At 45.8% G+C, this 14,852-nt stretch overlaps 1 protein-coding gene across 2 annotated transcripts in view; it reads left to right on the top strand.

Moving 5' to 3' along the window:
• Positions 1-14,852, top strand: part of GON4L (gon-4 like) — a 240,991-nt gene that overhangs the window by 184,056 nt on the left and 42,083 nt on the right. Inside the window, exon 22 of one of the 2 annotated variants that reach the window (XM_031658636.1) lies at positions 11,268-12,735. The exons of the other annotated variant lie outside the window; for it this stretch is intronic. Coding sequence (XP_031514496.1) covers positions 11,268-12,524 — 1,257 coding nt within the window. The 3' untranslated portion in view covers positions 12,525-12,735. Of the gene's footprint in view, positions 1-11,267; positions 12,736-14,852 lie in introns of those variants that run through there. 2 annotated transcript variants of the gene reach the window in all.

Here is a 14,852-nt window from a genome sequence, read left to right as displayed (position 1 = left end):
TGTCTCCATTCTGAATGAAATGTCTTGCAAGTTAGGCACGTTAGAGATTGTACATTTGCCATATTCAGTATTTTTTAAAAATTTGCCGGTTTAGATTCTACCTTGCATTGGTTTAATATTTTTTGAGAAAATATTTGCTGTTTGCTTAAGCAAATATTTGCTTCTGATTTGTTTGCTGATTTAGTAAATTACTTGTGGTTTGTTCTGGATTTGGGTTTCTCTTTGGATGCTATTTTAAATCCCTGAGTCTTATCATTAAATTGAATATAGTTGAATTTAAGTGTACTATATCATAGACACAGATCCCAAACTACTTTAATAGCTATGTTAAGTGATACAAAATGGTAATGAAAATGTGATTTAATACCAAATTATAGTATTATCTTACACATCTGGTGACCTGTTGCTTTCTTCTGGGGATATAAAAATAACACTTATGGAAGGAGAAATACGGATATAGTAGTTTTGTCTTTAGAATTGCAGAGGTTCGGCCGGGCGCAGTGGCTCAAGCCTGTAATCCCAGCACTTTGGGAGGCCGAGACGGGCGGATCACGAGGTCAAGAGATCGAGACCATCCTGGTTAACACGGTGAAACCCCGTCTCTACTAAAAAAAATACAGAAAACTAGCCGGGCGAGGCGGCGGGCGCCTGTAGTCCCAGCTACTCGGGAGGCTGAGGCAGGAGAATGGCGTGAACCCAGGAGGCGGAGCTTGTGGTGAGCCGAGATCGCGCCACTGCACTCCAGCCTGGGCGAGACCCCGAGACAAAAAAAAAAAAAAAAAAGAATTGCAGAGGTTCCTGAAAGTGAGAGACTGAGAGAGGGAGAGAGAAATGAATGAGACTGAATTGTCTCATTCCTTTTATGGTTCTTTTGTTCCCAACCTCAGGAGGAATCTGGGAGAACTTAATGCAAGTTAAGTAAAAATCAAATAAAAGTAAAATTTGGAATACCAGATTTGTGAGGGAGATTAAAGAAGTTGGAATCTTTTTTGTGTGTGGTTTTTTTTTTTTTTAAGATGGGGTCTCGCTCTGTCACTCAGGCTGCAGTGCAGTGAGGTGATCTCGGCTCACTACAACCTCTGCCTCCCAAATTCAAACAATTCTCCTGCCTCAGCCTCCGGAGTAGCTGGATTTATAGGTGCGTGCGAACATGCCTGGCTAATTTTTGTATTTTTAGTAGAAATGGGGTTTCACTATGTTGGCCAGGCTGGTCTTGAATTCCAGACCTCAGGTGATCCCCCTGCCTCGGCCTCCCAAAGTGCTGGGATTACAGGCATGAGCCAGCATGCCTGGCCTAGAATTTTATCCTGGAAGAAAAAAAGCATTGTTGAAGGTCTATTATCCTTCAAAGATTTAAAGGGGAAAGGAGGTAAAACATTTTTGAGCATACACTATGTGACAGTTATTACTAGGTACTTTTTAAGTGTTTGTTTTACTTTGTGAATAAAGTGTTACACGTAAGAAAGAGTAAGAGAGGCCAGGCTCAGTGGCTCACACCTGTAATCCAGCACTTTGGGAGGCCGAGGCAGTCGGATCACAAGGTCAGGAGATCGAGACCATCCTGTCTACAGTGAAACCCTGTCTCTACTAAAAATACAAAAAATCAGCCGGGCGTGGTGGCAGGCACCTGTTGTCCTAGCTACTCAGAAGGCTGAGGCAGGAGAATGACGTGAACCCGGGAGGCAGAGCTTGCAGTGACCCGAGATTGCGCTACGCACTCCAACCTGGGTGACAGAGCCAGACTCCATCTTAAAAAAAAAAAAAAAAGAGCAGCCGGGTGCGGTGGCTCAAGCCTGTAATCCCAGCACTTTGGGAAGCTGAGACGGGTGTCACGAGGTCAGGAGATCGAGACCATCCTGGCTAACACGGTGAAACCCCGTTTCTACTAAAAAATACAAAAAACTAGCCGGGCGAGGTGGCAGGCGCCTGTAGTCCCAGCTACTCAGGAGGCTGGAGGCAGGAGAATGATGGAACCCGGGAGGCGTGAGGCCAGGAAAGAGCTGAGATCCAGCCACTGCACTCCAGCCTGGGCGACAGAGCCGACTCCGTCCAAAAAAAAAAAAAAAAAAAAAAAAAAAAAAAAAGAGAGTCAACTTTTATAGCCATTGAATGGGCCTTCATAATGTTAGTTGAAGAAAGACTCAGGAAACTCTTTGGGGAATGGTAGGCAGATGGGAGGGAACGTAAGCTAGATAAGGACAGCCCCACTCCAAATGCAGAATGCATTCATTATAGGCTTTTGAAGCCTCTTTTTTTCCTAGTTTGATTTATCCGAGATTTATTTTCTTATAGCCAATGAATTTCCTGTTTAAGCTGTGCCAAGTGGCTCTTGATCCTGGCCACAAGCAAGGTTTTCATAAAATCTGAGTTACTTCCAGTGTGTTCCTGAAGGCAAAGAATCCCGTGATAAGATACTTTCACCAAGGCTGAGGCCGCAAGGTTTACTCTGGGGATCAAACAGCAGGAATATCCCAAGGATGAAGCATTATAGTTCCTTTGAGGAGTTTAGGGAAGTGGGTGATTTGTATAATAAAACAGTGGACACAAAAGACAAAAGGAAAGAGCAGTATAGATGAGCAGATTCCTCTAGGATTGCTTGTTTGTGCCAAATATCAAGCTTTCTGGGATGTCACACATTTTTAAATTAGAGTTTTAGGACTGGGACGTATGTTGGTTCTATCCAGAATCCCAGCACTTTGAAAGGCCAAGGCAGGAGGTTCACTTTTAGTGTTATTTATTTAGAGACAAGATCTTACTCTTTTATCCAGGCTGGAGTGCAGTGTTGCAATCACAGCTCACTGCGGCCTTGAACTCCTGGGATCGAGAAATCCTCCTGCTTCAGCCTCCATGGAGTAGCTGGGACTACATGCAGCTACCACATGGGTACTTCTTGTGCACAGGTGAGGGTCTCTCTGTTGCCCAGGCTGCTCAGGATTCTCCTGACCTCAATGATCCACCCACTGCATCTCCCCAAAGTCCTGATTACAGGCAGAGCCACCATGCATCTAGATTATGAACATTTGTATGGCTCTTTGTGTGTACTGCCACACTGTTATCAGCAAATATGTATATATGTAACCATGATTGTATATGTTATGTTAGAGGATAGTATTGGTGCCAGTTTAATTTGTCTGACAGGGTACTTATTATTCATTTTATATTTGTTTTATTAGGATCATTTTCCTTCCCATGTATTCTCTTTGAACTTCCTTTGTATTGTTAATATACAGCTCATCACGATCTGACATTTATTAATGATTTATGACGTTTCTCTTGCTCCTACTTAATTGTGAACTATTTGATTCTTATTCATAGTACTTAATCACTACTCACTAAATACCTGAAATTTTCTACTGAGTATCACCAACTGAGTACAGCACTAGTTGGTCAAAAGTAGATTGGCTTAGCTATGGCGGCTCACACCTGTAATGCTACAAATTGGGAGGCCGGTGGCAGGAGGGATCGCTGAGGCCAGGAGCCTCAAGGATCAGCCTGGCAACAAAGTGAGAACTGGTCTCTCATAAATAAGAAAGAAAAACATTAGCTAGGTAAGTATTTTGCAGGCAAACGCTATGGGCCACAGATACTCAGGAGGCATGGCTAGAACCAATTGAACCCAGGTATTCAAGGGCACTGCAAATGCACCCGGTAATCATGCCACTGCTCCTCCAGCCTGACAACAGAGCAAGATCCTGTCTGGAAAATTAAAAAACAGATTGGGCCACGCCATAGGTCGAGTGGATTGTAATCCCAGACTCCCTTTGGGAGGTTGAGACTGGAGAATCGCCCAGCTTAGGAAGTAGGAGCTGCAGGGTTGCACTCAGCCACCGCTGCACTCCAGCCCAAAGCACAGTGAGACTCATTCTAAGAAAAATGAAAAAAGTAGATTGTAAAATGTGTTAGTTCAGAGGCCCTTAGAAGGAAGCACCTGAAGGCAGAGATTTAGTGTCATTACCTTCTCAGTTTGTTAGTTTTTAGGACACTGAAGCATTTCGAAGGGACTGAGTTTCTTAACCCCTCTAATCAGCAAGTACTTAACGTAAGACTGCCCTCAGCTAACCTATGAGAACCGCAAACCCCAAACAATGAACAGAGCTCCTGGACAACATCATTAAAGTGAGTGTTTCTGCAGGCGCGCCCATCCATGACCCTATACTTAATACATCCGTTTTTCCTCTTGGTAATTTGAAAGGAAAGAAGAACCTTATTTTATCTTTTAGCCTAATTTCTACTTATACACCTAGACGAATCCCTCCAAGGTTCTTTAGGACATTTCACCTTCTGCCACAGTTCTCCTCTGAAGTATCTTCATCCTGTTAAAAGATTCATAATTGCTTCATGGAAAGCTCGTTTTGATTGAGCTGAGATATGATCATTTATGTCAGAGTTCGAGACGAGGTCTCTGAAAGAACACGGTGAAACCTCGTTTCTACTAAAAATACGAATTCAGTTTGGCGAGAGGCTTGTCTGGCATTTCCGAGGCCGGCAGTGAGAATGGGCACAAAACCCGGAGGCGGAGCTTGCAGTGAAAGGATTCAAGTTATCATTTAGTTTGGCGACATTGAAGCGATTGTTTAAAAAAAAAAAAAAGATTTGCAAACCATGTTTCCCTGTAATAATTTCTTTCTTGAATTTTTTTTTTTTTGAGATGGAGTCTCACTCTCTGTCGCCCAGGCTGGAGTGCAAAGCGGGGTGGAAGCGCAATCTCGCTTACCAGCCTCCTGGGTTCACGCCTAGCCTTCCTGCTCTAGCTCTCCCAGGCACATGCCTGCCACCACGCCTCCGGCTAATTTTTAGAGACGGGCTCACCCTCAGAAAGAATAAGATGGTTCAATCTCCTGACTCGATCCGCCTACCAGCCTCCCAAAAGTGTTGGGATTATAGAAGGAGTTGACTGCACCCGCCTCTTTTCTCTTGAATCCTTTCAAACATATGTGTATTCCAAGGCGGAGGTTGCAGTGAGCTAAAATTGTGCCACTGCACTCCAGCCTACCAGGTTGAAACAGTTTTCATGCCTTCGCCTCCTGAGTAGCTGGGACTACAGGCATGCACCACCACACCTGGCTAATTTTTATATTTTTAGTAGAAACATAATTTTACCATATTGGTCAGTCTGATCTTGAACTCCTGACCTCAGGTGATCTACCCACCTCGGCCTCCCAAAGGGCTGGAATTATAGGCATGAGTCACTGTGCCTGGCAAAAAAAAATTGTTTTTTTCTTTTTTTTTAGAGATGGGGTGTCCCTGTATTGCCCAGGCTGGTCTTCAATTTTTGGCCTTAGGCAATTCTCTTGTCTCAGCCTCTAATTGGTACTTCCTGGTGTATTGGATTTAGGCCTTATTTATTAACCATAAACCATGGAAGCCAAAGATTTACCTCTCTCCTCACTCCCTTTCTCCTACCACAAACATGCACATTTTATGCTCTCCAAACTCCTCACTAGTAGTTATGGAACAATTTTGGTTAGATTGTATTCAGGATTTACATTGTAAGATTTTAAGGACTGTCGGCCAGGCGCGGTGGCTTATGCCTGTAATCCAGCACTTTGGGAGGCCGAGGCGGGTGGATCACGAGGTCAGGAGATCGACACCATCTTGGCTAACACAGTGAAACCCTGTTTCTACTAAAAATACAAAAACTTAGCCAGCCATGGTGGCGGGCACCTGTAGTCCCAGCTACTCGGGAGGCTGAGGCAGGAGAATGGCGTGAACCCAGGAGGCGGAGCTTGCAGTGAGCCAAGATCGCACCACTGCATTCCAACCTGGGCGACAGAGTGAGACTCCGTCTCAAAAAAAAATACAGATTTTGAGGACTGTATAAATGCTCTTCACAGCTCAACTATGTTACTGTGATACCTTGCCTTTTCTGCTGAACATTTTGTTTCCCAGATCATCTTTTGGTGTGTTCAGGCGTTCTAGATATTCTGTCACTTTCTTTTTTTTTTTTTTTTTTTTTTTTGAGACAGAGTCTGGCTCTGTCGCCCGGGCTGGAGTGCAGTGGCCGGATCTCAGCTCACTGCAAGCTCCGCCTCCCGGGTTCACGCCATTCTCCTGCCTCAGCCTCCCGAGTAGCTGGGACTACAGGCGCCCGCCACCTTGCCCGGCTAGTTTTTTGTATTTTTTTAGTAGAGACGGGGTTTCACCGTGTTAGCCAGGATGGTCTCGATCTTCTGACCTCGTGATCCGCCCGTCTCGGCCTCCCAAAGTGCTAGGATTACAGGCTTGAGCCACCGCGCCCGGCCTCTGTCACTTTCATCATGAAGAAATTGCTCCCTGAGCCCTTTGATACTATTCCACTCTAAGAGTGTTGCTCTCCAGGTTGCTGCACTGATGTCTTCTTGGGCTTTTTCTTCACCATCATCCTGGGAATTCCTTTGGCCTCATACTGTGTTAGGTCCTCTTATTTCCTGAATTCCACATCTTTGCTTTTGCATTACTTCTTTTTTTTTTTTTTTAGACATAGTCTTGCTCTGTCCCCCAGGCTGGAGTGCAGTGGCATGGTCTTGGCTCACTGCAACCTTGGTCTTGGTCTTGAACTCCTGGCCTCAGGGGTCCAGCCGCCTCAGGCTCCCAAAGTGCTGGGATTACAGTCGTGAGACACCATGCCTGGCCTTGTTTTTTATTTTGTTTTGGGTTTTTTTTTGAGACCTTTGTTGCCCAGGCTGGAGTGCAAAGTCACAATGATCTTGGCTCACTGCAACCTCCGTCTCCCAGGTTCAAGCAGTTCTCCTGCCTCAGCCTCCCGAGTAGCTGGGAAAATAGGCACATGCTACCACGCCTGGCTAATTTTTTGTATTTTTAATAGAGACGGGGTTTCACTGTGTGAGTCAGGATGGTCTTGCTCTTCTGACCTCTTGATCCACCCGTTTTGGTCGCCCAAAGTGTTGGGATTATAGGCGTATTACTTTTTACTTTAGTGGAACACATTCCAGTAGCTTTTTTTAAAAAATTTTTTTTCTGAATTTTTAAAAATTGAGTTGAGGGGTTCTCAGTTTTTTTGCCCAGGCTGGTCTCAAACTCCTGGGTTCAAGTGATTCTCCTGCTTCAGCGTCCCAAAGTGCTGGGATTATAGGCATGAGCCACCCTGCCTGGCCCCATTCCAGTAGCATTCTGAGGGAGAGTGCTTGGGAAGGGAATTTTCACATTTAAACCATCTCTATTCATGGTCTTTTGATTGTATCAATGTCAGTTTCCTCATTTTTGTTTGTTTGTTTCTTTTTTTGAGACAGAGTCTCACTCTGTTGCTCACTGCAGCCTCTGCCTCCTGGGTTCAAGCCATTCTCTTGCCTCAGCCTCCTCAGTGGCTGGGATTACATGTATGTGCCACCACAGCCAGCTAATTTTTGTATTTTTAGTAGGGATGGGGTTTTACCATGTTGGCCAGGTGATTTCGAACCCCTGACCTCAAGTGATCCGCCCGCCTCGGCCTCTCAAAGTGCTGGGATTACAGGCGTGAGCCACCACATACACCACGTCTGGCCAGTTTCCTGGTACTAATATTGTACTGTGTAACTTGTTCATATGTATCACTCTTGTTACTATGTAACATAAAAACATTATATTGGGGCCGGGTGCGGTGGCTCAAGCCTGTAATCCCAGCACTTTGGGAGGCCAAGACAGGCAGATCACGAGGTCAGGAGATTGAGACCATCCTGGCGAACATGGTGAAACCCCGTCTCTACTAAAAAGTACAAAAAAACTAGCCGGGCGAGGTGGCGGGCGCCTGTAGTTCCAACTACTCGGGAGGCTGAGGCAGGAGAATGGCGTGAACCCGGGAGGCGGAGCTTGCAGTAAGCTGAGATCCGGCCACTGCACTCCAGCCTGGGCGACAGAGCGAGACTCCGTCTCAAAAAAAAAAAAAAAATTATATTGGGAGAAACTGGTTGAAGAGTACATGGGACCTCTTGGTACTATTTTTTGCAATTTCCTATGACTCCATAATTATTTCATAATAAAAGGAAAAAAATAATACTCTCCTCTGTCACTATATCTAGAATTCTAGGTAGGAAATAATTTTTTAAGAAGCTTTTAAGGGCTTCACTTCATTTTCTTCTAGCTCCTACTGTGGTGCTTAGAAATTTCATGCCATTTAATTTTTTTTTTTTTTTTTTTTTTCTGAGACAGGGTCCCACCCTGTTGCCCAGTCTGCAGCATGACTCAATCATGGCTCCCACCTAATTTTTTTTTTTTTTTTTCTTTAAGACATGGTCTTGCTATGTTGGCCAGGCTGGTCTCAAACTCCTGGCGTCAAGTGATCATCCTGTCTTGGCCTCCCAAAATAATGGGATTATAGGCATGAGCCACAGCCCCATTTTTTCTCAACCTCTGACAGCATGCAGATTTTTCCTTTGGCTTCAATATTTTGAAAATTCATGATAATATGCCTTAGTATTTGTCTATTTTTATCCATGGTTTTTTAAGTTCTCTTTTTTTTTTTTTTTTTTTTTAAAGAGACACAGTCTCGCTCCATCACCCAGGCCGGAATGCAATGGCATGATCTTGGCTCACTGGAACGTCCGCCTTCCGTTTCAAGCAATTGTCCTGTCTCAGCCTCCCGAGTAGGTGGGACTACAGGTGCTCACCACCACACCCTGCTAATTTTTGTATTTTTAATAGAGACGGGGTTTCACCTTGTTGGTCAGGATGGTCTGAAACTCCTGACCTTGTGACTCACCCATCTCGGCCTTCCAGAGTGCTGGGATTACAGGTGTGGTCCACCATACCCGGCCTATCCATGGTTTTAAGGCACACATGATAAACCTTATTCTTCTGCAGAAATAGTTTTTGTTTTTTGTGTTTTTTTTTTTTTTTTGAGATGGAGTCTTACTCTGTCTCCAGGCTGGAGTGCAGTAGCATGATGTCGGCCCACTGCAACCTCCGCCTCCTGGGTTCAAGTGATTCTCGTGCCTCAGCCTCCCGAGTAGCTGAGATTACAGGCAGGTGCCACCACAGTTAGCTAATTTTTGTATTTTTGGTAGAGACGGGGTTTCACCATGTTGGCCAGGATGGTCTTGATCTCCTGACATTGTGATCTGCCTGCCTCAGCCTCCCTAAGTGCTGGGATTACAGGCATGAGCCACCGCGCCTGGCCAGAAGTAATTTTTGTTTAAGTTTTAGTGTTGTGTAATTTGTCGTGTACATCTTTGTACTTTTTTGGGGGGGCTGGGGCAGGGGTCAGGAATGGAGTCTTGCTCTGTCACCCAGGCTGGAGTGCAGTGGTGCAGTCTCGGCTCACTACAACCTCTTAATTCCTCGGTTCAAGCGATTCTCCTACCTCAGCCTGCCAAGTAGCTGGCATCACAGACGTGCACCACCATGCCCAGCTCATTTTTTTTTATACTTTTATTAGAGACAGGGTTTCGCCATGTTGGCCGGGCTGGTCATGAACTCCTGACCTCCAGTGATCCATCCTCCTCGTTCTCCCAAAGTGCTGGCATTACAGGCATGAGCCACCATGCCCAGCCCTTTGTATGTTTTTTAATGTAGGATGTCATTATTTGTCCACTTGACTCTCTCCCACTGGTCTGTAAGCTCCATGAGAGCAGGAATTGCTTCCCTTATGTGTGTGCTTAGCTTTTAGCACAGTGCCTAGGATATAGAAAACATCCTGTATATGTTGGATGAACAGATGCTTATTGTCAGTGGTTTAAGTTCAGTTCTTATCTTCTTTTTTTTTTTTTTTTTTTTTTTTTTGAGATGGAGTCTCACCCTGTTACCAAGACTGGAGTGCAGTGGCGTGATCTCGGCTCCCTGCAATCTCCACCCTACCACCCCCACTGCCGGGTTCAAGCGATTCTTTTGCCCCAGCCTCCCAAATAACTGGGATTACAGGCACCCACCACCACACGTGGCTAATTTTTGTATTTTAGTAGAGACAGAGTTTCACCATGTTGGCCGAGCTGGTCTCAAACTCTTAACCTCAAGTGATCTGCCCGCCTCAGCCTCCCAAAGTGCTGGGTTTACAGGCGTGAGCCACCATGGCCAGCCTATTTACTCTTAAAACTGAACTGCCTCGGTGTTTGTTTTTTTTTTTCCCCCTTCTGATGCCCTTCACACCATCATTTGCTTAAAATCTTTGATGTGTCCATTTTATAGATCACAATGCTGTCTTTGCAGCTGTTGAGCAAGAACAAATCTTACATAAGATTGCTCTGAGCATCTGCTTCCTTTTCTCTCTGTGACCTAAACTCTGTCCTTCCTGGCAACCAGAATGGAGATCATCATTCAGAAAATATTGAATAACGGGCCGGGTGCGGTGGCTCACGCCTGTAATCCCAGCACTTTGGGAGGCTGAGGCAGGCAGATCACAATGTCAGGAGATCAAGACCATCCTGGCCAACACGGCGAAACCCCATCTCTACTAAAAACACAAAAAATTAGCCGGGCATAATAGCAGGCACCTGCTACTCGGGAGGCTGAGGCAGGAGAATGGTGTGAACCCGGGAGGCGGAGCTTGCAGTGAGCCAGGATCGCGCCACTGCACTCCAGCCTGGGCAACAGACTGAGACTGTCTCCAAAAAAAAAAAAATACTGAATAACTATAAAATCTTTAAATAGAGATTAATTTGAAATGTACAAGTATTCAGCATATGCTATTTATATGTGTGTGTTCATGGATGTTTGTGTATGTAGTTTTGTGTGTGTGTGTGTGTGTGTGTGTGTCTCTCTCGATCCACCACCCACCCCATTCACCAGCCTGACAGAGGACAACAGTGTTTCCAAAAGGAATGTAACTCATGCGCATTTTTTTCGTGTTAAGTTTTATAAGAAGACCAAACAGCTGCCAGTCTTAGTAAAATGCTGTGAAGAGATCCAGCCACATCAGTGGAAGCCACCTGTAGAGAGAGAAGAACACCGGCTCCCATTCTGGTTAAAGGTACAACCCTCTTCCTCAAAGTCTGTGGGAGGCAAGTCACTGAAAGTTCTGAGAGAATATCAAGGGCTTCCTTAATTGACTAATGCTTTAGTTGTAGAACTAGGACTTCAGAAATCTTCCTCATTCACCTTTCTTCCCTTACTTTGCTTTTCTCCGGGTGATTCTACAACATTTTCAAAATAATGGGTAAAATGGTAATTTGCTAAAGGAAATTCAGAGAAGAGTTTCTAAAGTGTATAATTGGAATGTGGTCTTTGTAGAAATTTGATATACAGAGTCCCTTCTTGGAAAGATGCCTTGAGCTTGTCTCAGGTCCCTAAAACCTAGAAAGCCCTATTCTTTTTCCCAAATTCTGACATATGCTGGATCAGAGTGTTCTTGTTTCCAATAGGCCAGTCTGCCATCCATCCAGGAAGAACTGCGGCACATGGCTGATGGTGCTAGAGAGGTAGGACATGTGACTGGAACCACTGAGATCAACTCAGATCAAGGCCTAGAAAAAGACAACTCGGAGTTGGAGAGTGAAACTCAATACCCACTGCTATTGCCTAAGGGTGTGGTCCTGAAACTGAAGCCAGTTGCCAACCGTTTCCCCAGGAAGGCTTGGAGACAGAAGCGTTCATCAGTCCTGAAGCCCCTCCTTATCCAACCCAGCCCCTCTCTCCAGCCTAGCTTCAACCCTGGGAAAACACCAGCCCAATCAACTCATTCAGAAGCCCCTCCGAGCAAAATGGTGCTCCGGATTCCTCACCCGATTCAGCCAGCCACTGTTTTACCGACAGTTCCAGGTGTCTCTCCACTGGGGGTCAGTGGAGGTGAGAGTTTTGAGTCTCCTGCAGCACTGCCTGCTATGCCCCCTGAGGGCAGGACAAGCTTCCCTCTGTCTGAATCCCAGACTTTGCTCTCTTCTGCCCCTGTGCCCAAGGTAATGCTGCCCTCCCCTTCCCCTTCTATGTTTCGAAAGCCATATGTGAGACGGAGACCCTCAAAAAGAAGGGGAGCCAGGGCCTTTCGCTGTATCAAACCTGCCCCTGTTATCCATCCTGCATCTGTTATCTTCACTGTTCCTGCTACCACTGTGAAGATTGTGAGCCTTGGCAGTGGCTGTAACATGATCCAGCCTGTCCATGCGGCTGTGGCCCAGAGTCCCCAGACTATTCCCATTACCACCCTCTTGGTTAACCCTACTTCCTTCCCCTGTCAATTGAACCAGCCCCTTGTGGCCTCCTCTGTCTCACCCTTAATTGTTTCTGGCAATTCTGTGAATCTTCCTATACCTTCCACCCCTGAAGATAAGGCCCACGTGAATGTGGACATTGCTTGTGCTGTGGCTAATGGGGAAAATGCCTTTCAGGGCCTAGAACCCAAATTAGAGCCCCAGGAACTATCTCCTCTCTCTGCTACTGTTTTCCCCAAAGTGGAACATAGCCCAGGGCCACCACCAGCAGATGCAGAGTGCCAAGAAGGATTGTCAGAGAACAGTGCCTATCGCTGGACTGTTGTGAAAACAGAGGAGGGAAGACAAGCTCTGGAGCCGCTGCCTCAGGGCATCCAGGAGTCTGTAAACAACTCTTCCCCTGGGGATTTAGAGGAAGTTGTCAAGATGGAACCTGAAGATGCTACAGAGGAAATCAGTGGATTTCCTTGAGGAAGGAGAATAGAGTCTGGAGACTGGGAGCCTTCACTTCAGCCTCCGATTGGTGGCGAATAGGACGTAACCAATAGGAAACCTTTAAAAGGGTACTTAAACCGCAGAAGATTTTGCAACTGGGGCTCTTGAGCAGCTTGCTTTAGCCTGCTCCAACTCTGTGGAGTATACTTTTGCTTCAATAAATCTGTGCTTTCATTGCTTCGTTTCATTGATTTGTGCAGTTTGTTCAGTTCTTCATTCAACATTCCAAGTACCTGGACAACTTGTAGTCAAGACCCTCCGCCAGGGACATATTTTGGCAAGCCAGCCTGGAGGTAAGTCCAAATTGGGGGTTTATTTTTCTTTTCTTCTTTCATTTTTCTTTCCCTCTCTATCAAGCCTTCATTTTGGGGCATGGACTGGAGCTCTCTCTGTGCAATGCTCCCTCCACCCCATACAGGGGAACCTTTTCCTCTCTCTTTCCCTTTTCCACGTTGAGACTCAGCGGATAGCATCTGAACATGGAGGCAACTGCAGGACTGTGCCCGGGCCGCTCTCCAGTGAGACTGAAGGGTATCCATGTGGAAGCACTTGATCACCATCACCCAGTTTGGGTGAGGGACCTGAGTTCTCTTTTTTTGAGTCTTTCAGCTGCTGTTTTCTAATAGCTGTTTGGTAATTGAGGGCAGCTGGACAGGGCCACTCTCCATTGTTACCTGAAGGCCAAGGAGTGAATGGCGATAGTTTCCCTGCCCAGAAGGGAGAAAGATTCTTTTCTATCTTTCTTGGTTATAGTCTCTGATTTCTACATGTGACACCATTGGCAGTGGTAGCTCATTCAGGGCGAATTCACACTCAGTCCTCTTAAACCCTCTTTTCTTATGCCAGATTTTCTTAGAGTTAGCCAGTGAGGGCAAAAGACAGTGTCTCCTGGATATTTTGACTCTTCTACTCAATCCATTTGGCTGGATGATGACCTTTGGGGCCCACAGGCTTTAGAATACATTCTACATCTTGGACCTCCACTGAGGGGACCTTGTTTCCTTCATCTTCACCATATTATTTCAGTAAAATGGCGTGTCCTTACACAGGATCCATTGTCATGGTGGTGGATTTTTAAACATTCCCTCTCTCATCCAGGGCCAGAATGGAATAGCCAGCCCTATTATTTTATTTTTCATGTCTAAAATCAACCTTTTCCCCTGAAATTACCCATAATCCACATGACAAAAGAAACCTACCAGCCGCCTCCTGTTCCTCTCATTAAAGTACACAACTATCACTCTAGTGGAACAGGAAGTATGGGAAACCATGGCCTTACCAAATTATAAGGATGCTAGAGGCCAGTTGCTGTGGCTCACGCCTGTAATCCCAGCACTTTGGGAGGCCGAGGCGGACAGATCACCTGAGGTCAGGAATAGGAGACCAGCCTGGTCAACATGGTGAAACCCCATCTCTACTGAAAATACAAAATTAGCCTGGCATCATGATGCACGCCCAGCTGCAAGCCCAGCTACTCGGGAGGCTGAAACAGGAGAATTATTTGAACTCAGGAGGTGGAGGTTGCAGTGAGCCAAGATCGTGCCCATTGCACTCCAGCCTGGGCAACAAAAGCGAAACTCCATCTCCAAAAAAAAAAAAGGATGCTGCAAGGCAAGGCCTTCATCCAGGGATAAAAGGAGTTCATAGTGAGTCACCACTGGTGGAGAGAACCTTCCCAAAGTAGTGCTGGCACCCATCAAAGGTCACAGATGTCAGACAAAGATGGGACCCTAAAGGGGAACACCCTTAGGGACTCCAGTCAAGCAGCCAGGAACAATGGGCAGTCAGTGGAATTCTTAATTATAACACTATCTGCAATTAGACTTATTTTGCAAAATGCAGGGTAAATGGCCAGAAATCCCATATGTGCAGGTCTTCATGGGTGTATATCAAAACCCAACCGTGTGCAAAACTCCAGAACCTGTCCCATAATCAAAGGTCCTGAGGCAGAACCAGGTATTGTAGATGATCCTGTTTTTACAAGGGCCACCTGTCTCTTGGGGAATGGCAACCTCCCCCGTGTATCCTGTTGCCAAGTGCTCCTGAGGCTCAAACCCAAGAGCAAAAACCAGGGACCCTGCTAAGTTCCCCTCACAGTGGAACACCTTACTCAGCTCCTAGCCCTGCCACTCCTTAGGGAAGTAGCAGGAGCTAAGGGGCTAGTTGTAGTGCAGGCTCGCTTCTCCATAACACAATGTAAAGAAAAGCTAGGAAGCTATTCTGAGAACCCCAGGAAATTTGCAGATGTGTTCCCAACTTTTTACTTTAGCCTTTGATTTCTCATGGAGGAATGTTCAATTCATT

Source organism: Papio anubis, chromosome 1 (assembly GCF_008728515.1).
Source record: "Papio anubis isolate 15944 chromosome 1, Panubis1.0, whole genome shotgun sequence".
In the NCBI taxonomy this organism is placed as follows: Eukaryota; Metazoa; Chordata; class Mammalia; order Primates; family Cercopithecidae; genus Papio; species Papio anubis.
Note: the sequence above shows the minus strand (reverse complement) of the source record. Positions and strands in the feature narration are given on the sequence as shown.